The sequence below is a fragment of the Aspergillus ochraceoroseus genome (assembly GCF_002846915.1).
Source record: "Aspergillus ochraceoroseus IBT 24754 chromosome Unknown P175scaffold_1, whole genome shotgun sequence".
Classification (NCBI taxonomy): Eukaryota; Fungi; Ascomycota; class Eurotiomycetes; order Eurotiales; family Aspergillaceae; genus Aspergillus; species Aspergillus ochraceoroseus.
The window spans coordinates 3930760-3957273 of NW_024468476.1; the positions used below are offsets into that span (position 1 = coordinate 3930760).

A 26514-nucleotide genomic window follows, 5' to 3' on the forward strand; every position below is an offset into this window, starting at 1 on the left:
ATATATTTATCCTAAAGTTTAGGCTTTAATACTATTATAGTAGTAATTAATTAGTTAATAAAGTTTTAATACTATATTTCCTATAATAGTACCTATAATATTAAGAAAGCTACTTACTTATTTTAAGATTATATTTAGAAATTTTATAGATTTCCTAAGTTTATTATATTTAATTAAGGATTCTAGTTTATATTAATATTCTAGATATATTTAAATTATATCTTAAAAATAAGATTACTTCTATCTATTACTTATTATCTTAAGATTAATAAGTAAATTAAATATATAAATATTATTTTAGAATAATATTTATAAGTTTATATTAATTACTTATAAGATAATTAGATTAAATAATTACTTATAGTAAAATTTATTATTAATAATATTAATTTTAAAATTACTAGATATTTCTTATTCTTTATTTTATATAATTTTAACTCCTATATAAGATTTAAGTCTATCTTACCTAATTACTACTTATAAACTTATAATATTTATTAATTTACTCTAATTATAAAGTAAATATAAGAATATTACTATACTATTATAATTACTATTCAAGCCTGCTATAAATACTATACTAACTAGAAATACTACCCTACTAGATATTATATTAAGGACTAATTAATCTAATTAAATATTAAGAATATTATAATTCTATACCTTTAAAAGAAATTAGATTAGAAAAATCTAAACTTCTTCTTTATTAGGAAGATTATTAGTCCTTATACTTATAAACTAGACCTGCCTAAGAATATAAAAATATATCTAGTATTTTATATTAAATTATTATACCTAACTACTAAAGATTTACTATCTAGATAAGAAGAAATTAAACCCCTATATATTAAAGTTAATAGTATTAAGGAATAGAAAGTTAAGAAAGTAGTTAACTTTTATTAAAATTATTATAGCTAAGATAGCTACCTATATTTAAAATATATTATTAAATAGGTTAGATACCCTACTATTACTAAAGTTCTTACTAGCTACCTAAAGAATACTATTAAATATATTATTATTTATTATTACTACTACCCTAGAAAGCCTGGACTTTAGGAATGCTTTACTAGAGCTTAGCCTAAGAGAGGGGATACTATCATAGTATAGCTATATACCTATCTAGTTAGATTCTGCCCTAATTATCTACCTTTACTCCTATATTTAAGCCATGTTACCCCTAATCCTGTTATAGCTCTTCAAGCTATGTCCTTATCTTGACCTGATCCCTACCTATTGTACCTGTATGCAGATAGCCTGAATATACACCCTGCTGTTAGCTACACCTACTGCCCGCCTGCTCCCCATGACAACTAGTATTTTCTAGACTTCTTACTAGTAATTTCCTTTATAAAATTCTAAAGTATCTTATAGGATATAAAGAGGCCTTACTTAATAAGCTTATTAATATAGCTTATTAATTCTTTTTTATATTAGTTAGTAAGAACTTACTATTACTTATATTAGTAGTCTTTAGGATGCTATATCCTATAGTAGTATCTTAATAGTATTATCTAATTAATACTAAACTCTTTTACAATCTTAGTATAATTAATTAAATTACTAATTTTTAATAAGTTAATTACTTCTATCACGGCTTTAATTAAACCTATATTAGTTAAGATATAAGTTATTAAAAATTATTAAAAAAACAGTTAGTAAGGGAAAATCAGGCGTCAGGTAGGACCAGGCATCAGGTGATCACCGACTGTATTACAACAGCGTCTCAAGCTGTCTGGCTTCAGGACCCCGTTGCATTGGTATTGTCGTCTGGGACTTTGATGACGCGTATTCTTGGGTTCCTTATACATTTGCAGGACAGGGTGGTGCTACATTATTTAATGATACCCTGCAGGCAAAACCAGCGTTTTACGCCGTGGCTGATGCTCTCAGGGGCAAGCCTTGTAGTGTGTGCTAGATGGTACAAGAACCAACGGTTAACAGAGAGTCACTCGGTCTTGTATATACAGAACAGCTTTATAATAGGAATGAAATTTGTTCAAGACGTTCCCATACCTACACTGAGAGAACTCGCTATTTGGATCAGGCATATAGTTGTATTTTACGTTGCACGTCTGGGGAAAATCTGTATATACCCGCTTGTACTGTTGTAGACTCTCATTTTCGCAGCCCTACTCATACTCACCATATGAGAGACTTTGGGATATAGTCATGCGAAAAGCAACCCCAGTGAATAAGGCTACGTACATAGATTAACCGTCCCTTCCATCATCCCTAGTGCCTGAATTTAGCTAAATTCAGCGGAAATGCTTCTATTCGTGCAAATATTGCTGCCGTTTGGCTAAGCGGAACATACCGAGGCGTGGGGAAGTAGCTAGATCATTAGAATCGTATCGATTAGCCTGATCTCAATCGAGTAAATAACCGAGTTTTATCCCGCTAAGCCGGAAAGTTTGCTTCACGGTAGAAGAATAAGTCAGAGGTAGATATAGTTGCCATATCCAATATGTCCTGTGCCGCTAGAATAGAAGAATGAGGCTGTTACGGATCTCACTTGATGCTCTCCAAACCTCGTGTTTTCTGCCCAGCAACTTAGGGCTTAGGAATCATATCGCTGCACCGTATATTGTTATGGTCAGGGCTCAGATAGCACTATCTGTTGGACTAATTTACACCTTGATGGTCATTCAGACGAACATACCGCTACAATTAGGGAACTTGCAGTCCTAAATCGTACGACAGATAGTGAGTTTCACTAGGCTTACTTGATGCTATATGCAGTCAGGTGGAAATACTCTGAGTTTGGACGAATATCAGACACCAAGAAAGCTTGATTAAGCTACTTAACGTTGTTGAAAGGTGATTGTCTTGGTCTGGAGAAATTCATCAAGCCCGAATGCGGCATTGAATCTTCCCCATCCGCTTTTCTTCACACCACCATGTGGCAGCCCGGCCTCATCATGCACCGTCATGCTGTTGATATGGACTGCACCACTCTTGATCCTCTTGGCGATGGAGAGACCATTAGCTAGGTCTTCCGTAAACACGGCCCCGCTTAAGCCGTATTCAGTATCATTGCTAATCGAGATGGCCTGCTCGTCACTTTCAACGACGATCAAGCTAACAGATGCCCCAAAGCTTTCGGTGTGATATAGGTTCATTTGGGAAGTGACACCGACAGCAACAGCAGGGTACATTTGGAACCGGGATAACTTTTCTTGATCACAAGGACTGGGGAGTAAGGTAGCGCCTTGGGAAGCCGCGTCGGAAAGGAGACTTTGATTCCTCTGGACACCGGCCGGTTGAGCTAGAGTCACTGTAGAGCCTCCTAGTCCGTGAGTATCTTGGATTTCTTTCTTGATCAAATCTATAAATCGTTCCGCAATATCTTTGTGGACCAGTATGCGCTCCGTAGACATGCAAATTTGTCCCGACTATAAAGTAGATTGTTAGCCTTCTGCCAGCACCGGAACTCACTGGAGGCCTACATACATGCAGAAAAGCCCCGCGCACACATTGCTGTGCTGCTTTCTGGAGATCAGCATCCTTGCAGACGATGGCACTAGACTTTCCGCCCAGTTCTAGTAGAACGGGCTTGAGGTTTTTTCCCGCCGTGGAGGCAATAATACTTCCGACGGCGGTGCTTCCAGTGAAATTGATTTTGCTGACTGCAGGATGTTCGATAAGGGCAGTGGTGATTTCTGCAGCATCTTCTGGCCGGTGGTAGATCACATTCAAACAACCATCGGGTAACCCAGCTTCTTTGAATATTGACCCAATTGCCCAGAAACAGCGTGGCGACACTTCACTTCCTTTTAGAATGCAAGTGTTTCCGGCAGCGAGTGCATACGCGATAGCACGGATGCCGAGTATATAGGGAGCGTTCCTTGGAATATGACTGTTAGCACTTGTCCCTTTCCACCGGGATAAGCCATCCCAGAGAGCCATTGAACCCGGCATACCACGGTGCAATTCCTAAAACGACGCCGTACGGCTCCCTTAACACCATGGCATGCGTGCCCTCATCTTGGCATATGGGCACGATGCCCGCGAGAGAGCCACTTATGCGTCCCGCAAGATCACGTAGAATCTCGCAGGAAGTGTCCACATTGATTCCTAAAAATGGAAAAGTGCCTCCTGTTTCCTGCGACATGTATTCCTGACACTCGTGGGCTCGGTGTTCTAAAATATCTGCGGCCTTGAGGAGGATGTTCCTCCGGAATGTGGGCTTCGTCGCTGACCACATAGGATATGCCTGTGAGGCAGCTTCCACGGCGGCGTCGGCATATTTGCGAGAAACAGAGGAGCAAGACCAAATCTTCTTGCCTGTCAGGGGAGACACAATGTCAAAGCAATCGGTAGTGACTACTTCCTCGCCATTGATGATTAGTGGAACTGTTACGGGCAGGCTGTCGGTGACACAGAAATCCCCCATTGTAAGTACTTTCGTATCGGATTTGTGAGAGGCAGACTAAACAGAAGCATAACTTTCTTTTTTTTTCTAGCTATTCACTGAGATGGGTCTCATCTATAAATACGGAGGAGTATACTGGTGTGAGGTGAGATCGGGTGTAGTGGACCGCATTCCGAGTCTGGAGGAGAGAACTATGTTCTTTAGAAAAGTATACTCTATACCAGGTAATTCGCACTATTTTTCCGTCTGTGCGGATGGGTGTTACGGATACTATGTTCCTGTGTTCTAAGATGTGTGCCCATTTAGCATCTACAGGATTTATATTGAAACTACACATTCTATCAAAGAGAAAACCCTGCGTCGAGAACCACATTGACTCCAGTCATGGATTCTGACAAGGCAAATACTTTGACCTGCTGGGCGACGTCCTGTGAATATATTTAGTCATTGTCCAATATTAATAAGAAACAAGCGACTTACCTCGGGGGTTGCGAATCGCTTAAGTAAATTCTTCTCTTGCACTGCTTTGAGTCTCTCTTCAGGAAATTGACGGCCCCAATCCTTCAGAAATTGTCAGTGAGATTGCCATAAGCCAAGGATAACATCTGTTCATTTGCCTACTGTTAATAAAACTCCTGGTGAAACAGAGTTGACTCTAATCTTAGGAGCGGCTATGATAGCCAGGCTCTTGACAAGATGAATGAGCGCAGCTTTTGTAACGGCGTATGGCTGTAAGTTCGAGGAAAAAGTTAGCCTTGAAGCTGTTGCAGTCCCGGTTCAAAGGCATACCAGAGAACTTCCGCTTGGTTTGACTCCTGCAACGCTGGCAGTAGCGATGAATGCGCCCTGGGTTTGCTCGAGGTGCTCCCTGCAGGCTTGAAAGAGACGGAAATGGCTTTTGACATTCATGTCAAAGCATCTATCCCAGTCCATATCGGAATCTGCCTCCTGGAGATTCATGAAATCGGTCATTCGTGTCCATCCAACATTGGAAACTACCACATCCAATCGACCCATGGATTGGATGGTCTCCGTCACCAGTCTCTGAATGTCCCCCCGATCCGCCAGGTTGGCCTTTATGGCCGCGAATTGCTGACTGGCATTATCTTGCTGGGAATCCGGAGCTATTGACATCTTCAATTCTTGAATCAGCTTCTGGGCTGGTCCGGGGTCAGAGCTATAGTTGATCACAACACGCATCCCGCCGTTGGCGGCCAGAGCCCGAGCAATGGCGGCACCTACACCCCTGGAGGCGCCCGTGATCAAGGCAACTTTTGCGGGAGCCATTGCGAGAGTCGGTTTGGAGTTTGGAGTTTGTTCGACGGTTTCTCTGCCAGAGGAAGGGGGTGCCTACTACATACAAAGGTTGCTGTTCGACACTCCACTCCATATCGGCTCCACGTATATGCATGTTGATCGACGCTGAACACCGGCCGACGAAGAAACAAATAAACAACGCACGACAGCCACACATCCATCATCACAAAACTATCCAGATTCCATTATCAATTTCCGAAGCTCTTGGGTACAATTTCACACAAAATGGAAGACAACGGCCTACGCCCCCTCAACCGCTTCATCACAGACCACGACTCACAAGGACGAACAACGTTTCAAGAGAAAATCCCCGAACCCCTTGCGTGGCAGCAGTTAGCCAACGGCGCGCGCTTTTCACTCGGATATGCTACAAATGAAATTCCAGTCGATTTGGCCAACAGCAAAGACGTGAACACCTACCAGGCCTACCTTCGCGACCTCCCCGGGGTGGCAATCCCAGGCGGCACCGTTTTACGGGTTGTGGATATGAACCCGGGCTCGATTTCGCCCATGCATCGCACCGTCAGTCTCGATTATGGCGTTGTTCTAGAAGGAGAGGTGGAGCTGGTTCTTGATTCGGGCGAGACGCGACTTCTCAAGCGCGGCGACATTAGCATCCAACGAGGTACCAACCACGCGTGGAGGAACCCAAGTACCACGACCTGGGCGCGTATGCTCTACGTACTTCAGGAGGCTCAGCCATTGCAGTTCAATGGAGTTGCGCTGGAAGAGGATTACGGCGGTGGGATGGATGATGTGAAGCCATCTAAATAAGGGAGCCTCGAAGCAACCGTGCAGGGATCGTTTGTTGTTGGGAATGTTATTATACAAGCTAGACCGCGTACTCGAATGATACTATTCTGAACAATCTAGAAATCTGTATTATTCTTTTTGATGCGAACAATGCTGTAAGATTCCGAAGTATAGCAACATGAGCAACTAACTAGCTTTGAGACATCGTACGATAGCTTGATCTAAAGCGCCAAACATAGAAAAAAGGTCAAAAGCACGCCGTTAGTCTCGACCATGATATTTCTTCATAGCCTATGAATGTATTCTACCCCGTATTGCGAGCTGAGAATGTTCATTTACTTCGCCCAACGAAGCGGGTCGGACTTGGAGGCCGAATTTCTTGCTCGGACAGATTGTGGAGGTGGAGCCGAAAGACGTCGATAGAAGTCCAACCATGTGAATATCACTCGTGTAGAGTATATCAGACGTATATAATGTCTCATAATTGACGGTACTTACTGAGGAGAACGAGAAGCACAAGCGGGTTTCCTCACGACTACCAAACATGGCAAGACAATACCTCAAAACCAAGCCCAACAGCTCTGGCAACTCGTCCGGTCCGCCCCAGATCGATGTCGCCTCCATTGTGCGCGGGGTGATTGATGATATTCGAGCAAATGGGGATACTGCAGTTCGCAAGTATTCCGAAAAGTTCGATCAGTGGTCTCCAGCTTCGTTCAGACTGTCCCGGGAAGATATCGATGCCGCCATCGCAGCGTGCCCTAAGCAGACAATCGAAGATATCAAAGAGGTCCAGAAGAATGTGCGGAAGTTTGCCCAGGCTCAGAAGGATTCGATTATGGACTTTGAATGCGAGATGCAACCCGTAAGGCGTTTCGTTCCTGTACTATCGATATAACCCTGCTGACCATGAGAAGGGAGTGTTTCTCGGCCAAAAATCACTTCCTATTAATTCTGTAGGAGCGTAAGTTACAGTTTTTCTTTTCCATTTCAAAATAAACCAGTAAACGACTGAAGCACTGACGATTCCTTTTTCCTTGCTAGGTACATTCCCGGCGGGAGATATCCTCTCCTGGCATCCGCACATATGACTATCCTAACCGCCAAGGTTGCCGGAGTCCCTAATGTGGTTGGCTGCACTCCTCCCATCAGAGGCCAAGTGCCAAATGCAACAGTGGCTGCGATGCACCTGGCGGGAGCCGATGAGATCTACCTCCTGGGTGGCGTTCAGGCCATTGCAGCAATGGCATGCGGTACAGAAACCATGCCCCGGGTGGATTTCATTGCCGGCCCCGGGAACGCCTTTGTAGCAGAGGCGAAGAGACAGCTCTTTGGAGAAATCGGAATCGATCTGTTTGCCGGCCCGACGGAAATCCTCATTGTGGCAGATGAAACTGCAGACCCATTTACCGTCGCCACTGACATTCTCTCTCAAGCTGAACATGGGCCTGACTCCCCGGCTGTGATCATCACCACCTCGGAGAGAGTGGGCAGACAGTCAATTCACGTAATCGATGAACTTCTGAAGAACCTGCCAACTGCAGAGCTGGCCGGAACCTCATGGGCGCAATATGGCGAAGCCATCCTTGTTGATTCCTTGGACGAAGCATGGAAACTGGCAGATGAGTATGCAAGTGAGCATGTGCAGATCCTCACCGAACGTCCCCGAGAGGCTCTGGAGAAAATGACGGCGTATGGGGCCTTGTTCCTGGGAGAGAGGACTTGCGTTTCGTATGGCGATAAGGTATACTTCCCCTCTTCTTGCGTTGCCCCAATCCAAGTCCATCTTTAACAAGCTGTACAGGTGATTGGCACAAATCATGTCCTGCCCACTAAGAAAGCCGCACGCTATACTGGCGGTCTCTGGGTTGGGAAATTCCTTCGCACTGTGACATACCAGGAGGTGACAAATGACACAGCGAGCGGAGAATTGGGTAGGCTGTGTGGGCGAGCAGCCCGCGCAGAAAACTTTGAAGGACATGCCCGCTCTGGGGATCTACGAGCTCAAAAGTATTTGAACGAAAAATACGAGTGGATTGGGACATATGAACGGGAGAATGTCTAGGAAATGATAGTGACTAGTACTCTCATGCGACAGTCTGCATATGGAGGGGATAATGATATGTTTAGCTATATGAAGGTATAAGTAGGCAATACCTATTTCTTCTCTTAGTCTTTGTCAAACTTGTACAATTGTAGACTAGGTACGATATTGTATAGAGTATCTGCAAAGACGCGGATGATAGACTGATATTGAGTAATGACCCATGTTGAGAATTATTTTCCGGTATACGTTCTCCTTGTCTGTCTAGATCACTGTTCAGTATGTATACTCTATTCTCTATGGGAATTCAATGCATATTTAAACAGCAAGTGACCAGTGTATATTTTGACCAATCTGTAGACAAGCCCTATTGGTATCTGAATTAACCTCTTAATTACTCCCAGTATCTTCCCGCCATTCGGGGGATCTGCTATCATTGAGACCTCCGCATGAGCTGGAGTGAGATTCCTCACCCCGGAAAGGTGGTCCCGAAGTACACATATGTACCTGACCCTAACCCGCACCCCCGCATACTATCGGGCAATGAGCTCGGAACGATGGGAATGGCCCACAGGAGCCGATGCGGTGTCTATTGATGGCTGAACCTACTCGCCATTTATTATGGGCGAAAGGCCATGTCTGTTGTAGGCCGAGCAACCATAACGACCCATTTCCTTTGGCTTACATGTGCAGCATGACGGCTCTGAACGGAACACTTGTGGTGAACGGTACCACCAATACCGCCGTACCGCTGAAGATCCTCGTCGTTGGCGGTGGTATTGGGGGCTTGACAGCAGCAATCGCGCTCCGCAAGCAGGGCCATGACGTACAAATCTTTGAACAGTCCCGACTGGCGACAGAGACGGGTGCTGCACTCCATCTTGCGCCAAACTCAAATGGAATTCTAAAGCGCCTGGGAGTCTTTGCGGAGGAGTCTGGTGCCAACAAAATGGAACGGGTGAGTGAAGCTGGCTGGCCGCCGCAGTCTGAATGAGTCGAATACTAAATAAATGTGCATGTTGGAAGTTAACCGAATACACTGCCACTGGAGAGCTGGACAGGAGTCTGGATCTCACGGAGCCAAACAAGAGGTGGCAGCATGTGAGTAACCGGTCTAGTAGAAATATGGCAAGTCGAATCGAGTGAGTGCTAACTTACGGGCTCCTCTTTGCTGGGTTAGCAATGGCTTCTTGCTCATCGAATCGAGCTCCACAACCAACTGAAAGCCATTGTGACAAATCCAAGAGACGACAAAGATGCCATTCCCTTTCACACTGCCAGCAGAGTGGTGTCTGTAGACCCTGTTGAAGCACGTGTCACGCTGGAGGATGGTAGACACTTCCAGGGGGATCTAGTGATCGGTGCAGATGGAGTCCATTCGGTCACAAGGAGCGCGATACCGGGAGGCAATGTCAAGGTATCTTGCTGTGGGAAGAGTGCATTTCGATTCCTGGTGCCAAAAGAAGCTGCGCTGGAAGACCCTGAAACTGCCAGGTTTGTTCAGGATCCCGGAGAATTGTGCATTTGGTACGGTCCAGATCGTCGCATCGTGATGTACCCTACTTCCAACAATACAGTGCTGAACTTTGTGGTGATCCACCCCGAGGCAGAGTCCGCGGATGAAGCAGAGGAGACCTGGGGCCAATCCGGAAACCTTGAAAAGATGCTTCAGATCTTCTCTGCTTTTGATCCAGCGGTTCTTAACCTTCTCTCCAAGGCAGATCCAAACAGTGTCAGGGTATGGAAGCTCCTGGATATGGAAGAAATTCCTCAGTGGCATAATGAACGTCTAGTACTGCTGGGAGATGCAGCGCACCCATTCCTGCCTCACCAGGGCCAGGGAGCCGGAGTTGCCATCGAGGATGCTGCCTCTTTAGCAGTGGTATTACCTCTAGGAACTCCGGTGGAAGAAGTGCCGCTGCGACTGCAGCTGTATGACCAGATTCGTCACCAGCGTGCTAGTCGAATCCAGGAGTTCTCTCGCCTAGCCGGTCGAGACCGGTCTGAGGAAACTGAGGCCCTAGATAGTAAGTGCTCGTATATCTATTTTCTTCTTTTTTTTTTTTAGAGAGAGAGAGAGAGAGAGAGAGAGAGGAGGACCGGAGGATTTCTTGATGCTAACCATATATTCTTATATCTTATTACAGTTTATGGCTTCACAAACTACAACTTTGGCCACGATGAATGGGACAATTCAACACAAAAGCTACGAGAGTGGACATGGAATCGCATCCCTAAGCCTTACTGGCGTATGCCCATTGCTTTTGGGCCCATGCCAGGTCCCCGGCAGACTCATTTAGGGGTCCCTCGAGATGGAAGTAAATCCACGTTCACCACCGCCTCTATCAAGTTCAAAACCTCTCGCACTCTACTCCAGAATCTGTTCCCCCCAGATCGACAGGGATGGCGTTTTAGCTCCCCAGATACGATTGCTTACGCGTCATTCTCGCAGACCACCCTCGACAAAATGGAGTGGCTTGGTGGATCCGGGTACAAGCATATTGGGCTGTACATCCATGGGGTGGAATATGTCAAGAAGGACGGCAGTGTTGTGAAGGGTTCATATCTGCCCATTCTTTTTGAATCCCTCACAGATCCAATTGTCTCTGGCCGTGAAGAACTCGGCATGCCGAAGTTGTACACATCTGTGGACGTTTACCGCCGCGCCACTTCTTATCGTATTCGCACCGGTTGGCAGGGAGCTCTGTGGGGGAACTTTCTTCTCGAGAACCTAGTTGAGGTAGACCCATCCTCGGCTACTGGTGGCATCAGCGGCGAGGCTGACGAGGGAATTTTGGCATACAAATACCTCCCCAAGTCTGGCCGTGCGAACAAAAACATACCGGCTGAGGAGTACCCGATCTTTGACCCATTTTCCGAAGCTGTTCCGACGCCCCGGCCGCAAAGAATGTTCACCACCACCCAAGCAAGCTTCCAAATAGACCCCCTCGATTGGGAGCAACTCCCGACTCTCCATCATGTCATCTCGCGGTTGGCAGAGCTCCCTGTGTATGAAATTGTTGGTGCCAAGCTGGTCGAAGGGGAGGGGGTACCTGATGTGTCTGGAGCCCGACCTATTGAATAGTTTGTTTTTGATGCAGGATATAATATCCAGGAAGATTAAGATTGGTTTATTCAATGTAATGTAGATGCGCAATGAGTAACTATCGACGAAGAATACAGTCAACATTCCTGAGGTCATATACACGCTATACCTAATATGGTAATCACGAGATATATCTTACTAATCAGCGCACTAGGCCGAGTCCGGACAATATGTTTCCTATAAAAGGGATAGTGCCAATTGTCTTGAAGTAATCACTTTTGAGGTCTTGTATAGAATGAAAGGCCTTGAGAAGAGAGTTTGGGGTGAAAGTACGCTTTTGGAGAGGTAGAGGGTTCAGTTTCTGCTGTAATTTATCATGGCCAGCGATACCCCTTTGTTTGTCGCCCTGCAAGCCGTCTGCTATTACCCCCGAAGCACCATTTATGATTCCTGTCCACGGTACCTCTTTTACGCCTTGCTCCTCACTAGTTGCATCACAAGATGGACAGGGTGGCTGGTAGATGTCTTCCTAGGGGCTGCGGTGGCATACGCAGGAACAGCAGCCATCCAGGCCTTTATCCTGGTGTCGAATCCCGCCAGTCGTCCATCGCCAGGCGTCGTCAGCATTCCCTGGATAGCGTCGAAGAATGAAACGAGCACTTTGTTGCAAAATTTCCCGCAATTGGTGACGGATGCAGACGCGATCGTTCTTGAGCCGGCAGCCCTCGAGCTAGATGCGGATGCTATACTCGCTGTCGTGGTGACTGGGTATCTAGTGTTTCTGCCCCTGCAATGCTGGTCTCGCATGTTGAGCCATAACCGGGCACGAATGATCCTTTTCTCTCTGTGGAATCTTCTAATGCTAGCCGGTTCGATTTGCGCATTGGTGTATTGGCCAATTATGCAGCGTACGCCGACCCAGTATATGTTTTGCTATCCCGACCTGCCGCCATTCGACACAACATCCAGCGATGGATGGCAGAAGTCGTGGAGAACGTCAACATGGAACGAAAGTGTATGGAGCATCTTCTCGAATGACACCAAGTTCCAACAATTAGGCGACCTTTGCTTCAATCCGTGTTTCAATACAAGTCAGATCCTGCGGCAACAAACCTCCATGCGTTCTTCAGTTATAAGCGACAGTGAACTCCAAGACGAGTCAAGCCATCACAGCCGCTTTTGGGACCAGGTCGTCTACTCAAAAGGATACATATATAGCTTGATTGTCCTCTGCATCATCTTAAATTGCCTTTTGCTGGCCTTCAAACTTCTGCCGTTGCGCTCGCGAATCCGATCTGCGCAGCCCATCTCAATATGGACGGACAGAAAGCTGATTTACCAAGGCCTGAAAGAAGACTTTTCGTTGGCGGTTACAGCATCTAAACCACATCATGCCCAGGATACCGAGATGCCTGATAGAAAAATCAAGAAAAGATGCAGCATTCTAGCTCCCATTCGACCCATTCTGACAACCACGTGTCTGACTGCTTGGCTTCGTTTCCTAGCCGGGGTTGCTATGCTTGTTGGACTCGTATTCAGTATCATCATCAGTCCCTTTACGGTCATTGCGTTCATTGTCTGGATTGAATGGTACATTCACCACGATGGAGCTTCGCAGGAGAACCCACAGCAGGTTGGACAGTGGGCGTACTTGGTTTCGATCGGACTGCTGGTAATATCCGCAGCGATTCTAAAGCTGAAATATCGAGTGGCGTCAAGGACAGAAATGGAGCTTGAGCTCGAGAGTACGCGGAGACATCTTGAGAATTTGGAAAAAATCAAGGCGTCAAAGTCCTAACTTGTATGGTTCGACAGCCTTTAAATGACGAGGGGAATATTCACGCATATAATAAACGCCTTCAGCTCCTACACATGGATCGTTTTAGAATGATTTGGCCTTCTATTCTAGATGCGACGAATAGATATCGATCCCTAATTTTATCTTCAGATTCAGCGTTAGGCCACTACTGCTGCAGAGTAAATTATATGAGAAGGCTGCATTGGAGCAACCGCACATACAGGATAAGCCAAGTAAATGGTAGATTAAATAGTTATTCCAAACATACGCCAGAGAAGACAAAAATATTAGGCTAAAGCTCCAGCCTTGCGCAGCTCTGCTTCGCTCCACTCCCAAAGACGGCGTCCGAAATCCTTACTCAACGCGTATATATTCTGAGGCTTGAGATGTCCCACGGGGATATAATATCCGCCATTGACCAGATCCTCTTTCTTTGCACCGGCAGCAGCCCACAACTGGTTGTGCGCGCCCACGGGGACAGACGTTCCAAGTACACTTAAGCCCTTGGAAGCCAAAGCTCCCAGCGCAGAGCTTTCACTCGCCGAGGCGTAAAGGTCTGTGAAAATGATCCCTGGGTGGACCGACACAGCGGTGATCGAGGGATACCGCCGCGCAAGCTCGGCGGCAAAGAGAATATTTGCTGCCTTTGACGCTCCGTATCGCGTGTTCGTGTTGACCTTTTTCAATTTCTCTTGGTCCAGGATGGTCTCAAAGGGTGGTGCAAGGTTGTGGCCAACCGAGGAGAGCGAGACCACGCGGACGTCTGAATGAGGCTGCTCCTCTGCAGTCTGGAGTAATGTCGGAAGGAGGAGTTGTGTCAGGAGAAAGTGGCCGGTATGGTTTGTTCCCAGCTGGATCTCATGGCCCAGTTCTGTCTCTCCTGGCGGGAGAGCCATTACACCCGCGTTGAGCATGAGGATATCGAGTCGCGATGACTGTGCACAGAATTCCTGCGCGGCGTCTTGGATGGATTGAATCGACGTCAAGTCCAGAGGAAGCCACGTAATGTCTACTTCGTTCTGCAATTCACTTTTGAGCGACTCGATGGCGCGCTCTGCCTTGGGCTTTGACCGTGCCGCGAGGAAGATCTTCTTAGGGTTATGCTTTGCGAGCTGCAGGATGGACTCCTTTCCCAGCCCGGCGTTTCCTGTGGATGTTAGTTAGCATTTCGTCAGTCGGCATTTTGGTGCATGGGCATCAGATCATCATAGTTACCTCCTGTCACCAAGAGAACCTTTCCTGACAAGTCTCCTATATTCCGATCGGGATCGAAGCTCACTCCTCCCATGTAGTTGCAGGGGTTTAGGGCTGCCGCAAGGAACGCCGCCATTTTTCAACCCGGAATGCAGTCACTTCGTCTGAATACTCTCTCGGGATATAGTTTATCGAGCTTGATATGCCAAATCCATTCGGCGGCAAATAAGGCTTATTATACGCTTCCAGCAGTCCTGCGTACTGGATTATTTCCAAAGGAGGGCAGCAAAGACCGACAGACAAGCTTGAAGCTGGCATGGACGGATACGTAGTTTATTGTCCCCGCTCCCGGCTCTGCCGAACAAGCCGCGATTCCTGGATTTAATTCAATAGTTGTGAGATAGGTTTGATCTAATTTACCATCTCGGTGGAGAAGGTCCACCTGGAAATCCTGGGCCGGAAGCGAATCACAGCATATCCAATTCCTCTGAATCCCATCGAGAAAACACTGCTGGTGCCTTGAAATCGGCTCTGGAAATCCAGATGTAGCCCTAACTATGGAGAAGAAACGGTAGCTCGCCAGATTGGCACAGTTTTGTCTGTATAATCGGTTACGATTGTAGTACTGTGGTAGAGGTTATCCGATGTGAGGCGCTTCAAGCTTGGGATGCGGTCGAAATGAGACTGCCAACGAGGTATTCCACAAAGTCTGGAATGGCTATTGGAATGGCTATTGGAATGCCAAAGTTTGGAATGAATGATCATGGAGTATGCAAGAACATCAGCGGAATGTGTTAAGTGGGATCGAGTCAACTCCAGTAAAGACTGTCAAGGACGGCTGTTTTACAAGCTAGAAATGAATGGCCATAACTCATACTAGTCGTTTGACTTGAAGTATATACTCCGGATATAATGAATTAACTTTGCATTCGATCCTCAGCTGAAGTACAACTTCTATATATATGAACACCCCCCAACTCCTTCATCCCCTCTCTCTCTAGCCGTATGTAGTAATAAATCTCTATCAAAGCCACTATTTTCCAGCCGCTGAGAATTCAAGCATTAACGAAAGTGATATCGATGATGCGGCCGCCGTGACGGCAATTGCGCTTCATGGGCGCGAGTTTCCAGCGTATAGGTAAGCTGGTGGTACCCGAGATTCTGGGCGAGTTGGAGCGGCGTCAGCCCCTGACTATCGATCTGCGCAATGTCTGGCTTGCCCCACTGGTTTCCTTTGCGAATACGGGAGCATTCGTGCGCCGCGGCGTTCAAAAGACGCTGTCGACGCCGGCTATTTTCCGCAATGGTCGAATTTGGAGGCGTTCGCGCAATGGCGGTTTCCACACCCCGGATGGCTTGGTGAAGGAGCGTGCCGACTGGCGTGCCGGCGCCGAGGTCTAGGTTGCGGAGGTGTGGAAAGATCGTGCGGAAGCATTTGCCTTTTGTTCTTCTTTGGTAGACGAGGTGGTGCAGAACGGACTTTCCGCTCCGGGTTGGGGCGGTGATATCGGCCCCGTAGGAGATGAGGCGCGCCGTTATCTCTGGAGATTCCTCCAGCATCGACGCCATGTAGAGTGGTGTGCTTTGGCCACTCGTCTGATCATTGATTAGGTGGCGTGCGTGGACGGAGAGAAAATCCAGGAAGTCGAGATTCCGGTTCGACATCGCACTGTGCCAGGATATATCCCGGGTCATGGGGTCAGCAGGCATGAGAGCCACATTAAGGCCCTGCTGTAGCAGCGACTGCGCCAGGCCTCCCGAAATATACGTGCACAGGTTGCATATGTCGTCGCGGCTCAACGCTGGAGTGGGGTTTGACGCGATCGAGACACACGCCCACATCTGGACGAAACAAGAAAGAAGCTCTTCTTTGCCTTCGACCGCGAGAGTCCAGTAGGATGGCGCACCGAGTCCTATGCGGGCTCTGTCGTGTAACAGCTCCTGGGGCGAGTAGAAGCTCAAGAAATAGTTGGCCACGCGCTCCGCTCGATGGGCAAGCGCAAACCCAAGGGCTGTCCAGCCAGTATGCGTATAGGATCTAACCGTAAAGAGACCCGCTCTACTGAGCATCTGAAGACTTGCTATGGCATCATACGCAATGAGGCGTTCGGCCAGCCAAATTGGCTGGTCATGGGCGGGATACGGGACACTCCATGTCCCCCACTCCCCCATGGACAGTTGATTCGGGTGATTATTGTAATAAGTAACGACCGAACTGGCGGTGCGCAGAATGGGTGGGCGATCCAGCCAGATTCCTTTCTGAGCTCCGTACTGGTAGAGGTCTACTATCAGATCGGGCCGTGCAGCGCACATGGCGCAGAGACCGTCGTCTCCAACCAGAGTAAGGATATCATCGAGGATATGATATGGTAGTCGAAGATTAAAGATTGGGTCTGGCATCTTGCTGTCGACTGTGGTATGAGAATGTGAAGATGCGTTTCAGACGAATTTGCACCAGATTTACTATCGGGCAAGGAATTAAGCCCATATATTATTCATTCTCTAGCTATTCAGCATAACACATGCATCTCAATTGAATCAAATGGGCCTCGAGGGAAAACCTCCTCACATTTTGGTTTCTTTATGTGATAGAGCACTAGCGCAGAGGCATGCCCTAAACAAAGAGATGCAGCATTAGATGAGCTGATTCTTTCAATTGTTCTCTCGAGAATAAGGAAGGACCCTTAGCTGAATATAAATAATGGTTCATTGTTGGAGTCCTAAAATAGTTCTTTGCCTTTGAACATTTGCGTCCTTTATAACAGTTTCAGCTTTATCCGTCAAACAGTCTTTGAGTCTACAAATGGATCAAAGATTGCTGCCAATTGAGAACTCAGTGCTCTTTTGTGATCGTAATTATGTGGTGCCTGTGGAATGAACAAGAGGGAAGAACGAGAGCGCAGTTGACTGGAGTCGTTCGTTTTGCGGATCTGGTTGGTGTATTTTAGCTGCTAAATTCAAAGTGAAGCAACGGCTCCTCTAATCAAGGGCGCTACTTGTTTTCTACTTTGGGCCACATTTGTCTGCGTCCAGATCCGAATCCACGGAGAATCTTCTGCAGAATTAACCCATGTATCCTTGATGTCTTGGGCAAAATCATCTCCATCGAGTGAAGACCATTCCTCCAGACCGAGCCGAGAGCCGGCCTCGGAGAGAAAAGTCTGCAATGCATCAACTGCATGTTGATTGTTCAAAGCGCAAACAAGAAGCTCGCGAGAAAATTGGCCATCCTTTGCGGAGCTAAACGCAGTCATCACGACCACGATGTCTAGTTTTCGATTGGTCGCAAATGTCTGCAAGGACTGGAGAAACGGCTTAGGGCCGCCTGCCTTTCGGACAATCCACGGTATCGATTTGACCATAGAACAAATGCCGATCTGTATAGGGGAGGGTGTATCGGTTTGCTGGGAGGTCTTTTCGGCCCATTCCTTATAATCCCGGTCCAAGATCTCATCCACAGTCAGCAGTTCGAGACTGTTCTGCTTTGATTCGTTGACTTGCATATAAAACGTATTAGGGTCCCAAGAAGAACGAGCCAGCGACTGGTTTGTTTTCGGAAGGAGAAAATCATAAGCCGCGGTGTCAAATTCGGTCACCTTGTCTTTCGCTGAAAGGTTTGCGGTGTCGATTAAAATAGGGGCCACCGCAAGCCTGGCCATTTGCTCGTCGGTAATTTCAAATGAGCTGCTGAGCTCTCCACCCTTTGGATCGGAATCTTGCTTCTCGGGCCTTTCCCAAAGACCCATTGTCTCCAGTATATTTACCACGTGCGAAGTACATGACCCTGTTGGCTCCACAAGATAAGGCTGTGTTGGGGCGATGGTGGGAAGAAACCTTTCATCCGTGTGATGATCGATACAACCGAGTACATTAAATTCCACCATCGACAGGCCGACCAGCGATCCATGGCCTGGTTGGCGGTCCGTCGACCGTATCGGCAACGCATTCCAATCTACAAGAACCGAGTCTGCGTGTAATCGGTGTTCCACCCCACTCACTCCTTCCTGCTTCAGATGTGTGGCAAAGTCGGCTACAGTAAGGAAATGGTCTCGGAAAAGGGAATTCTCGTCAACCTCCAGCGTCTTCTCTGTAGTATCTCGCCCTGTCCCCGGACAACCAGAAAGCCATAACGCTTTGGCAAATTCGGGACGCAGCCGACGGAGTTCGGGGCCAGCAGGAACCTTCTCGAGGTTTATCACCGGTACATGAGGCCGGGGGTTGTCACACGGGACACGATTATTTGCGAAATATGAGTAGACCAGCGCAGAAACGATCGAGTCGAGGTCCGCGGAGGGGTTCCCAATGACGTAGATGGGAGACTCTGCACGCGATAATGCGCCAGAAACGAAGCGTTGATGGACCTGAACAGCTGCTCTGAGGAATTGAAACAGGCCGTGATCTGGAGGATGCGGAACTCGCATCATTGGTCTCGATTTACCAGTTTCTCACGTTAATTCTGCACATTAATGAAGTTTTTTCAAGAAAAAAAATGCCAGAGGAAATGCGGGGGAGAGCCCGGGAGCCGGAAGAACGAGGCCCCGGTGACGACTTCCTCTATCCAGCCTGCATCTGCCAAAAGAAAAAAAACACCAAAATACAGAAAGAAATGACGGGAATGCCTTTAAAAGCAGCTATTGTGGTTGTTTCGGATACCGCTTCGGTAGCTCCCTTGTCGGACAAAGTAGGGGGAGTCTTAACGGACGTATTTTCAGCAGAGGGCCCCAATAACTGGGAGCAACCCGTCACCCAGATCGTCCCCGATGATGTGCTTCAAATCCAACGGGCAGTGTGCGGGTTGGCAGATGGACCTGACCCGGTGAATCTTATCCTCCTCAGTGGGGGTACTGGGTTTGCTGTAAAGGACAATACCCCGGAGGTTGGTTTCACTCTTGAGCAACCCTATTCTCGGGTAGTAATGGAGCCTACAGGCAGTGTCACCTTTGCTCCATCGCCAGGCCCCTGGTCTTGTGTATGTGGAATTTGTCTTTGCTCCTCGTTTTGATGTTGAGATTTCTAACCTGTAGCGCTTAGGCACGGTATGATTGCCGCTTCTTTAAAGATCACTCCTTGTAGGTCTCCCCGATTAGCTTGGCTTCTCGCTGTATGTACTAAATCACTTCAGTCGCCATGATGTCGAGACCAGTGGCTGGTGTCCGCAATAAATCCTTGGTCATTACGTTGCCAGGGTCTCCCAAAGGTGCCAAAGAAAACCTCGAGGCAGTCATTAAGCTTTTGCCTCATGCCTGTATTCAAGCAGCCGGGGCAGACTCCAGAGCACTTCACGCCGGCGGTGTTAGGAAGCTGGAGGCTGAAGCAGGTGTGGCCTCAGATACCAACTCTGAAACCCAGTCGAGCCATCATCATCACCATCACCATCACGACCATTTCCGTGGCCATGGCCACGTTGTCCCGAGACCTCACACCACTCCGTCTGAAATACCAAGGTCCAATGACCCTAGTGCAGGGGCCAATCGACGACATCGAGAATCGCCGTATCCGATGATTTCTGTGGACGAAGCACTAAAACTAATTTCATCGCAGACCCCAGAACCAGAAATAGTTGAGGTCCCCGTGACTACCGCGCTGGTAGGATCCGTCATTGCGGAAGACGTCCATGCCGCGGAGGCTGTGCCGGCCTACCTAGCTAGTATTGTCGACGGCTATGCCGTCATCGCACCTGAATCTCCAACAGCTGGTCCGAGTACTAAAGGAGTTTTCCCTGTGGCTTCGATCACCCATGCCAATGAAGAAGGGGCTCTGGCGCCACTTGAGCCGGGCACAATTGCGCGAATCACCACTGGAGCTCCTCTACCTCCAAATTCAAATGCAGTGGTCATGGTTGAGGACACACTGTTGGCCTCTTCAACCCCCGATGGCAAAGAAGAAGCAACTGTAGAAATCTTGACGGGGGATATCCGGCCAAATGAAAATGTACGCAAACCGGGTAGTGACGTTGCGCTCGGGTCCAGAATCCTTCAACGAGGGGATCTAATAACTTCTGTTGGAGGTGAGATTGGTCTCCTCGCGGCAACAGGGACAAGGACGGTCAAAATCTTCAAGAAGCCGACTGTGGGAGTCCTCAGCACGGGAGATGAACTTGTTGAATATAACGATCCAAAAACTCTCCAGGGGGGCCAGATACGGGATTCGAACCGACCGTCTCTCTTGTCCTGCTTGGAATCCTGGGGGTTTCCAACCGTCGATTTGGGCATTGCTCGGGACACCCCCGTAGGGGAGCTTGAGCAGAGTCTCCGAGACGCTCTTCGCGGGGTAGGAAGAGCCAATACTAGTGTGGATGTGATTATCACCACGGGTGGAGTATCTATGGGGGAGCTTGACCTACTCAAACCTACTATCGAGCGATCCCTTGGTGGAACCATCCATTTCGGCCGTGTCTCCATGAAACCAGGCAAGCCAACAACGTTTGCCACCATCCCCTTTAAATCCGCATCCTCCACGCAGGAGGGACAGCAGGAACGAAATTCCCGATTGATCTTCTCTCTCCCGGGCAACCCAGCCTCAGCCCTGGTGACACTGAATCTCTTCGTGCTGCCGTCACTGCACAAGCTCATGGGTCTTGGCCAGAAGCAACTTGGGCTCGGACTCAGCCCTAGTTTCGGGTTGCCTCTCGTGGCAGTCTCTTTGGCTCATCCATTTCCGGTTGACCCTCAGCGCACCGAATACCACAGGGCCATAGTGACGGCGTCACGAAAAGATGGTCGACTTTACGCTTCAAGCACCGGTATTGAAGGGGTTGGCCAGCGAAGCTCACGAGTTGGAAGTCTCGCAAGTGCCAATGCACTATTGGTGCTACGACCAGGAAAGGGGGCGGTTGCACAGGGAACCTTGGTTGAAGCTTTGATGATGGGTCTTGTTGTGCAAGAATTAACATGATATATATATATATATATTCTCTCACACTTCTATCTCTCTTACCAGGATAATCAACTGCCTTCCTCCGATATCACCACTTAGACCCAAAAGTAAACAAACGAAAGAAATAATACCCTACCTTCTATCCTAAACTATACTACCAATATCAATAATGTATTTCGCACATGGCATACAGTGAATTTAATACAGGAAACTTGTACAACGTAATGAACCCCCGGGATATCCTCCCATATCCCTCCATCTCTACACTGATAAATGAACATCCAAACAATGGCTCTCCTCCTGGTCAATCATGCTGCTCATTTGGGTGCTTGTGCTTTCATCCTTGATGCGCACGTAGTAGTCACAGAAGCCCGCATGCTCGATATGTTGCCACTTGCCAATGTCACGCTCCTCGTCGGATGCATCGATCTCTTTCGGCCGGTTCCCTAGTCCCAAGTTATACGGGCGGTATTTCGGGTCATTCCGCAGACGACGAAGGACACTCGCGTGGATTTTAGCCCCGGGGGGCAGTGGCCGTCTCGTTCCCCAGGTATGCCATCGCGACATGCGCACTGCCCCATCCGGCGCCACTTTGGGTCGCTTGAAGGGCAGACACTCCAGCACACGCCAGAAGAGCGTTTCCACCAGGTTCCCGGATTCATACTGCAGGGAGTCATGCAGGGGCGCCTGCTCCGCGGCCTGCACAACACCTACGTGGAGCGACTCCTCCTGGGGCTCGAAACACCCGAGCTCTCGCAGCTGCTTAGGGTCAAACGTCAGCCCGGCCCGCTGGGCCTCCTCGACCATCCACATCAGGGGGATCTGGCTCGCGGTGTATCGGTTTCCGTTCAGGGGCGGCCACCCCCCTCCGACATCGCTGTGGTCGCCCGCGAAATACACCTCCTCGAAGTTCGGGTTCATGTTGGGCGACGGCTCGGCCGCAGCACTCCCGTCGCCGCATCGCCCCCTGAGGGCCAGATTGGCCGTCATCATCTCGTCTCCACGGCCGGCCCAGGTGCTTATGCGTCCGGGCCGGGCGGTGGGCCCCCGCGACGGCCGCATCTTTTCAAAGATCACGGGCTGGAATTTGATGCGGCGTTCGTCGATGCTGACGGCGTGCCGCAGGATGCGGGGGTTCGGTAGAATCGTCCCGTCGTCTTCGTTTTCCGAGCCGTCGTACGACCGGTTGAACTCGGCGACGCTGTTCACGGTGTCGAAGAGACCGAGGAAATGCACGTATCCAATCGGCCGGCACATTCTGGTCCGGCACAGTTCCAGACAGCGCTTTGCTTCCTCTCGTTCCGGGCCGGGACGCGCAAACTTCCACCGCGTAAATGCGCGCCACACGGACGGGATCGTTTCCTCGTTATCTGCTGAGATGAGCCCGACAAAGTCCAGCATCTCGTTCAGAAACCGCGCCGTGTAGGCCCCGCGAGAGAACCCGAAGAGGTAGATCCGGCTGCCGGGGATCCAGCGCCGCGCTAAAAACCGGTATCCCTTGATCACATGTCGGTCGAACGACGCTGCTAGGGCTTGGTCTAGGATCTTGTTTGTGGGGAGATTGCGAAACGCGACGTTGGCAAAGGCGCCCGGAGTGATATCGGTTCCAATACCAGCTGGGAAGATTCTCTTTGGTCAGTCAAATCCAATCAATTCCTTACGTCTCATTAAGGAACGAAAGCATAAGGATGAATTTCGGGCTCATACGTTGATAATAGCAATCTAAAAAGGCTTGATGTGAGTTACCGCAAGTATCGCCATGAGACAGCTGCACGGGTACTACTTACATCGGTCTTCTTTGTTGCGATCAAGCATGCCAAAGATCTTCAGGATATTACTCTCCGAGCCATCGGGGACAAACGTGTTTCCTGTCCCGTCGAAACAGAGTACCAGCTCTTGAGTCGGCGAACACTCGCACGGGTAAGTCATTTTGCCTGGTGCCAGAGAGAATATGGAGAACTTCCTCCCCCCCAAGTCTTTCCCGGGGGCATCTTTTTCTTTTCCAGGTGTATAAATATGAGCAGTATGCATCTTGGGGCAACGACATGCTGCAGGTATTATCTCATCCATGAACCGACACCGCACCAAGCGCGCTGCGCTACAGCGTCATTTTCTTGAATACAGACCATGCGTCGACAGTTAAGTGGCGTAGAATTCTCCGAACAGTCAATAATTGAGCTGTAAGGGATGGTAAGGCCATAGTTGGGGGGTTCGTACTCCCCCAATAACAACAATAGCAGACCTGGCGTGCAAATCTGACTGGTTGACAGGAAATATGAAGCTTCCCTTTCTTCGCCATGAACTGAATTCGCAGCAGCCGCCGCGATAGACAGCTAGGTGGCACTGAGCTTCGTGGAGATATCCGCTGCACTGTGGGAGCGTTGTGACATATCCAGCATCATGATACATTCAACCCCCCTCGATTATTACCGGTACCTACATGTTCAACAGAAAGTCCAAGATAGGAGAGAAAAGCCTTTTCAATGAAAGCGGTAATTGAACTGTACCAAGTGGGACGCCACTGCAGCGATATTGCAGCACCAAGCCAATCCAGTGAACAAATGCCGGGTTTAGAAGGATATCATGTTCTACGTCATGGTAGAGATAATATGCATCCTCCCTATGCAGCCAGGCGTTGTGTATCCCATCCTTATTTCAACATGGACAGAAGAAGAGAAGAGGGATATCACACCTAGACTCCAGGGCACTTCTGACTACCTGGCTTGCATATTCCCAGTAGCAGGGTTTCCAACCCAGTATGAAATGACGGAGTCCACCTTTACCAGGCAATTAGTGAATGGATATATAAGAGACAGTATGGAAGCGTGGAGTTTTATCAGAGCTTCTTCCAGCTTAAGTGGCAAATGGTTATACATACAGTAGCATTACCAGTCTCTGCTATCATTTACCCCCAATTCTATAGCTAATCTTCTAAATTTCCTCTCCCATGAAGCTCATGGAGCTTAGCCAGTCAACTATGCCCGTGATGGCTGCTCCTGTACTCGGGTTGATATGGATGTTCATATCCCAGAGGTCAGCGGGATGAAAACTTGCGGTAATCTGAGCGAAGAGAAGCGGTAGCTGATTGTGAACTTCAACCAGCTGATGGAAACATTCGGACAGAGCCTTGGTGAGTGTCTGAAGCTGCTGGGAAGACTCTTGAGAGTAGTAGGTGTATCCGTCCAGGCCGTTATGTATAGTCTCGATTGCTCTGGTCCAGCTCATCGCAAAGAATCTAAGAAGCCCAACGCCTGACAATCATCTTGTGGGATGGGCTTGTTCGTTTCGAACCCTGGCTATTTGATACTGAGATAAAGCCTGGATGCCAGCTTCATCTGCCCTGCATCTGGTGATTATTATCCAAGACAAGACCCTGAGATCTGGAGAAAGAAATAACGAATAAATAAGGATAACTTCTGCTTAAGTAAACACTGACTCAGCACAAGGCATCCAAGGCATCTACATCTCTGACGGAACCGATAGAAATGAATCAACCTTTATATATGTAGACGGCTATATCATTCTACTATTGAGCTACCTACTGGATAACCCCAAATCCAACAGATCGATAACTGGCTCTGAGCCCTTCTCCAGATTTCCCCAATTCTACCTAGACATCACATCACGCATGGCAACAGATCGGCCATCTACGCCCCCTACATCGGCCGGCGCTCCGGGGATTGGGGCACAGCCCCAGAGCCAGCTTACCCCGGAGCAACTGAAGAAAATCGTAAGGGTTCATTGAAAAGCTTCAAGGCTAGCGCGACTGCTGTTGATAGTGATTTGCGCAGGAAATCAACCGGATGAAAGCCAAGGCCCTGCGAGAACAGCGCGAGGCAGAGCGGGCTGCGAGACCGGCTGCTACGCCTGCAAAGGGAGTCAAGCGGTCATATTCCTCTTTAACCGCATCCGAAACGCCTGGTACCGTTCGCGACGGGCGTGCCAATAATGCCTCGGCGGATCAGCCTCTGGATTCCATCAAACCGGCGCGGAATTTTACGAAATATGTCGAATATGATTTCAGCAAGATGACGGATACGAAGGGAGGGTTCTTGACACAAGAAGACGACCCGTTTAATAAGGCGCTGCATGTCCGCGATGAAAAGGAGCCGAAACCCGCGAATCTGACGCAGGCGGAATGGGAGCGGCAGAAGTTACTCACTTCGCTTCGTCGCGATCGCGCGGGCCCGTTTGAGCCGAGCATCAGCGTGCTGGACGAGAAGAGCCAGCAGAAAACCTGTCGCGAATGCGGCAGCCTGGAGATCGACTGGAAATGGGAAGAGACCCTTCACTGTCGCGTGTGCAATCCCTGCAAGGACAAGTATCCGGAGAAATACAGTCTTCTCACGAAAACCGAAGCCAAGGAAGACTACCTCTTGACAGACCGTGCGTGACTACATAACCTGTGCCTGTTGCTTGCTAACATGCTCCTAGCCGAGCTTCGGGATGAAGAGCTCCTACCGCATCTCGAACGCCCAAATCCCCATAAATCGACGTGGAATAACATGATGCTCTATCTACGATACCAGGTCGAGGAGTACGCGTTCTCTCCCAAGAAATGGGGCTCCGCGGCGGCGCTGGACGCCGAGTTCGAGAGCCGCGAGAATGAGAAGAAGCGACGGCGTGAGGCCAAGTTCAAAACCAAGCTACAGGACCTGAAAAAACGGACGCGGGTGGAGGCCTATCGGCGGAATCGACAGGGGGCCGCCGGGGGCAGCTTCGGGGACGATCTGGGCAATGGGGGGAGGCATGTTCACCAATGGGGGAGGTCTCTCCTGGATCCAGAGACGGGAATCGGAACCAAGAAATGTGTGGATTGTGGCATGGAGGTCGAAGAGCTGGAATTTTAGACGACCGATTAATGTATCATAGATGATTCCCCGACGATATATAATGAATCCACGACATGCACTCGGCGTACTGGACAGGACTCCGGACAGGAATGTTGCCGATTGATGTAACACCATTTATTCCATTGGACTCTGCAGCAGCGCAAATAATCCGCGGTATGCAATTGAGCCATGCTAACACCATATCTCAATCTCCATTTACATCTTCAAAATTCCCGGGGACACGGGGTATTTAAAATCTACCGTCGAGCATCAATCTCC

General features: G+C 48.6%; 13 protein-coding genes across 13 annotated transcripts; 6 read left to right on the forward strand and 7 right to left on the reverse strand.

Moving 5' to 3' along the window:
• Positions 1 to 2804: 2804 nt before the first annotated feature.
• Positions 2805 to 4396, reverse strand: P175DRAFT_0429916 (aldehyde dehydrogenase; the record flags this gene model as incomplete). Its single annotated transcript, XM_040893390.1, has 3 exons — positions 2805 to 3395; positions 3454 to 3847; positions 3924 to 4396. The coding sequence occupies 3 exons, from the start codon at positions 4394 to 4396 to the stop codon at positions 2805 to 2807; spliced, it is 1458 nt and encodes a 485-aa protein (XP_040756378.1).
• Positions 4397 to 4716: 320 nt separating this feature from the next.
• Positions 4717 to 5662, reverse strand: P175DRAFT_0426321 (SDR family NAD(P)-dependent oxidoreductase; the record flags this gene model as incomplete). Its single annotated transcript, XM_040893157.1, has 4 exons — positions 4717 to 4803; positions 4856 to 4936; positions 4997 to 5104; positions 5165 to 5662. 4 exons carry the CDS (start codon positions 5660 to 5662, stop codon positions 4717 to 4719), a joined length of 774 nt encoding a protein of 257 aa, XP_040756379.1.
• Positions 5663 to 5908: 246 nt separating this feature from the next.
• On the forward strand, positions 5909 to 6529 carry P175DRAFT_0539169 (cupin domain-containing protein). The gene has a single exon (XM_040900334.1). It carries the CDS (start codon positions 5918 to 5920, stop codon positions 6464 to 6466), a length of 549 nt encoding a protein of 182 aa, XP_040756380.1. The 5' UTR covers positions 5909 to 5917; the 3' UTR covers positions 6467 to 6529.
• Positions 6530 to 6989: 460 nt separating this feature from the next.
• Positions 6990 to 8510, forward strand: P175DRAFT_0427301 (histidinol dehydrogenase family protein; the record flags this gene model as incomplete). The annotated part of the gene is made up of 4 exons (XM_040893230.1): positions 6990 to 7322; positions 7360 to 7409; positions 7490 to 8189; positions 8250 to 8510. 4 exons carry the CDS (start codon positions 6990 to 6992, stop codon positions 8508 to 8510), a joined length of 1344 nt encoding a protein of 447 aa, XP_040756381.1.
• Positions 8511 to 9114: 604 nt separating this feature from the next.
• On the forward strand, positions 9115 to 11638 carry P175DRAFT_0554241 (putative salicylate hydroxylase). Its single transcript, XM_040900548.1, has 4 exons — positions 9115 to 9447; positions 9516 to 9590; positions 9670 to 10516; positions 10637 to 11638. The coding sequence occupies exons 1-4, from the start codon at positions 9175 to 9177 to the stop codon at positions 11572 to 11574; spliced, it is 2133 nt and encodes a 710-aa protein (XP_040756382.1). The 5' UTR covers positions 9115 to 9174; the 3' UTR covers positions 11575 to 11638.
• A 273-nt stretch (positions 11639 to 11911) lies between these two features.
• Positions 11912 to 13491, forward strand: P175DRAFT_0471717 (uncharacterized protein; the record flags this gene model as incomplete). Its single annotated transcript, XM_040895102.1, has 1 exon — positions 11912 to 13491. The coding sequence occupies one exon, from the start codon at positions 11912 to 11914 to the stop codon at positions 13331 to 13333; it is 1422 nt and encodes a 473-aa protein (XP_040756383.1). The 3' UTR covers positions 13334 to 13491.
• Positions 13492 to 13626: 135 nt separating this feature from the next.
• On the reverse strand, positions 13627 to 14738 carry P175DRAFT_0451182 (uncharacterized protein; the record flags this gene model as incomplete). The annotated part of the gene is made up of 2 exons (XM_040894484.1): positions 14549 to 14738; positions 13627 to 14480 (listed from the first exon to the last, which is right to left on the reverse strand). Coding segments are annotated over exons 1-2 (969 nt in total), but the record flags the coding sequence as incomplete, so codon positions are not given.
• A 724-nt stretch (positions 14739 to 15462) lies between these two features.
• On the reverse strand, positions 15463 to 16927 carry P175DRAFT_0520819 (ankyrin repeat protein; the record flags this gene model as incomplete). Its single annotated transcript, XM_040899166.1, has 1 exon — positions 15463 to 16927. The coding sequence occupies one exon, from the start codon at positions 16925 to 16927 to the stop codon at positions 15590 to 15592; it is 1338 nt and encodes a 445-aa protein (XP_040756385.1). The 3' UTR covers positions 15463 to 15589.
• Positions 16928 to 17015: 88 nt separating this feature from the next.
• On the reverse strand, positions 17016 to 18981 carry P175DRAFT_0513817 (putative exopolyphosphatase). The gene has a single exon (XM_040898773.1). It carries the CDS (start codon positions 18949 to 18951, stop codon positions 17485 to 17487), a length of 1467 nt encoding a protein of 488 aa, XP_040756386.1. The 5' UTR covers positions 18952 to 18981; the 3' UTR covers positions 17016 to 17484.
• Positions 18982 to 19132: 151 nt separating this feature from the next.
• P175DRAFT_0471724 (bifunctional molybdopterin adenylyltransferase MobB/molybdopterin molybdotransferase MoeA family protein) lies at positions 19133 to 21701 on the forward strand (the record flags this gene model as incomplete). Its single annotated transcript, XM_040895103.1, has 4 exons — positions 19133 to 19403; positions 19456 to 19496; positions 19559 to 19596; positions 19650 to 21701. Coding segments are annotated over 4 exons (2122 nt in total), but the record flags the coding sequence as incomplete, so codon positions are not given.
• On the reverse strand, positions 21665 to 23332 carry P175DRAFT_0528518 (T6SS phospholipase effector Tle1-like catalytic domain-containing protein; the record flags this gene model as incomplete). The annotated part of the gene is made up of 3 exons (XM_040899620.1): positions 21665 to 23030; positions 23065 to 23125; positions 23191 to 23332. 3 exons carry the CDS (start codon positions 23330 to 23332, stop codon positions 21665 to 21667), a joined length of 1569 nt encoding a protein of 522 aa, XP_040756388.1.
• A 404-nt stretch (positions 23333 to 23736) lies between these two features.
• On the reverse strand, positions 23737 to 24628 carry P175DRAFT_0528519 (uncharacterized protein; the record flags this gene model as incomplete). The annotated part of the gene is made up of 4 exons (XM_040899621.1): positions 23737 to 23773; positions 23844 to 24023; positions 24122 to 24180; positions 24380 to 24628. The coding sequence occupies 4 exons, from the start codon at positions 24626 to 24628 to the stop codon at positions 23737 to 23739; spliced, it is 525 nt and encodes a 174-aa protein (XP_040756389.1).
• A 403-nt stretch (positions 24629 to 25031) lies between these two features.
• On the forward strand, positions 25032 to 26253 carry rad14 (DNA repair protein RAD14; the record flags this gene model as incomplete). Its single annotated transcript, XM_040898204.1, has 3 exons — positions 25032 to 25133; positions 25195 to 25789; positions 25838 to 26253. The coding sequence occupies 3 exons, from the start codon at positions 25032 to 25034 to the stop codon at positions 26251 to 26253; spliced, it is 1113 nt and encodes a 370-aa protein (XP_040756390.1).
• Between the last annotated feature and the right edge of the window lie 261 nt (positions 26254 to 26514).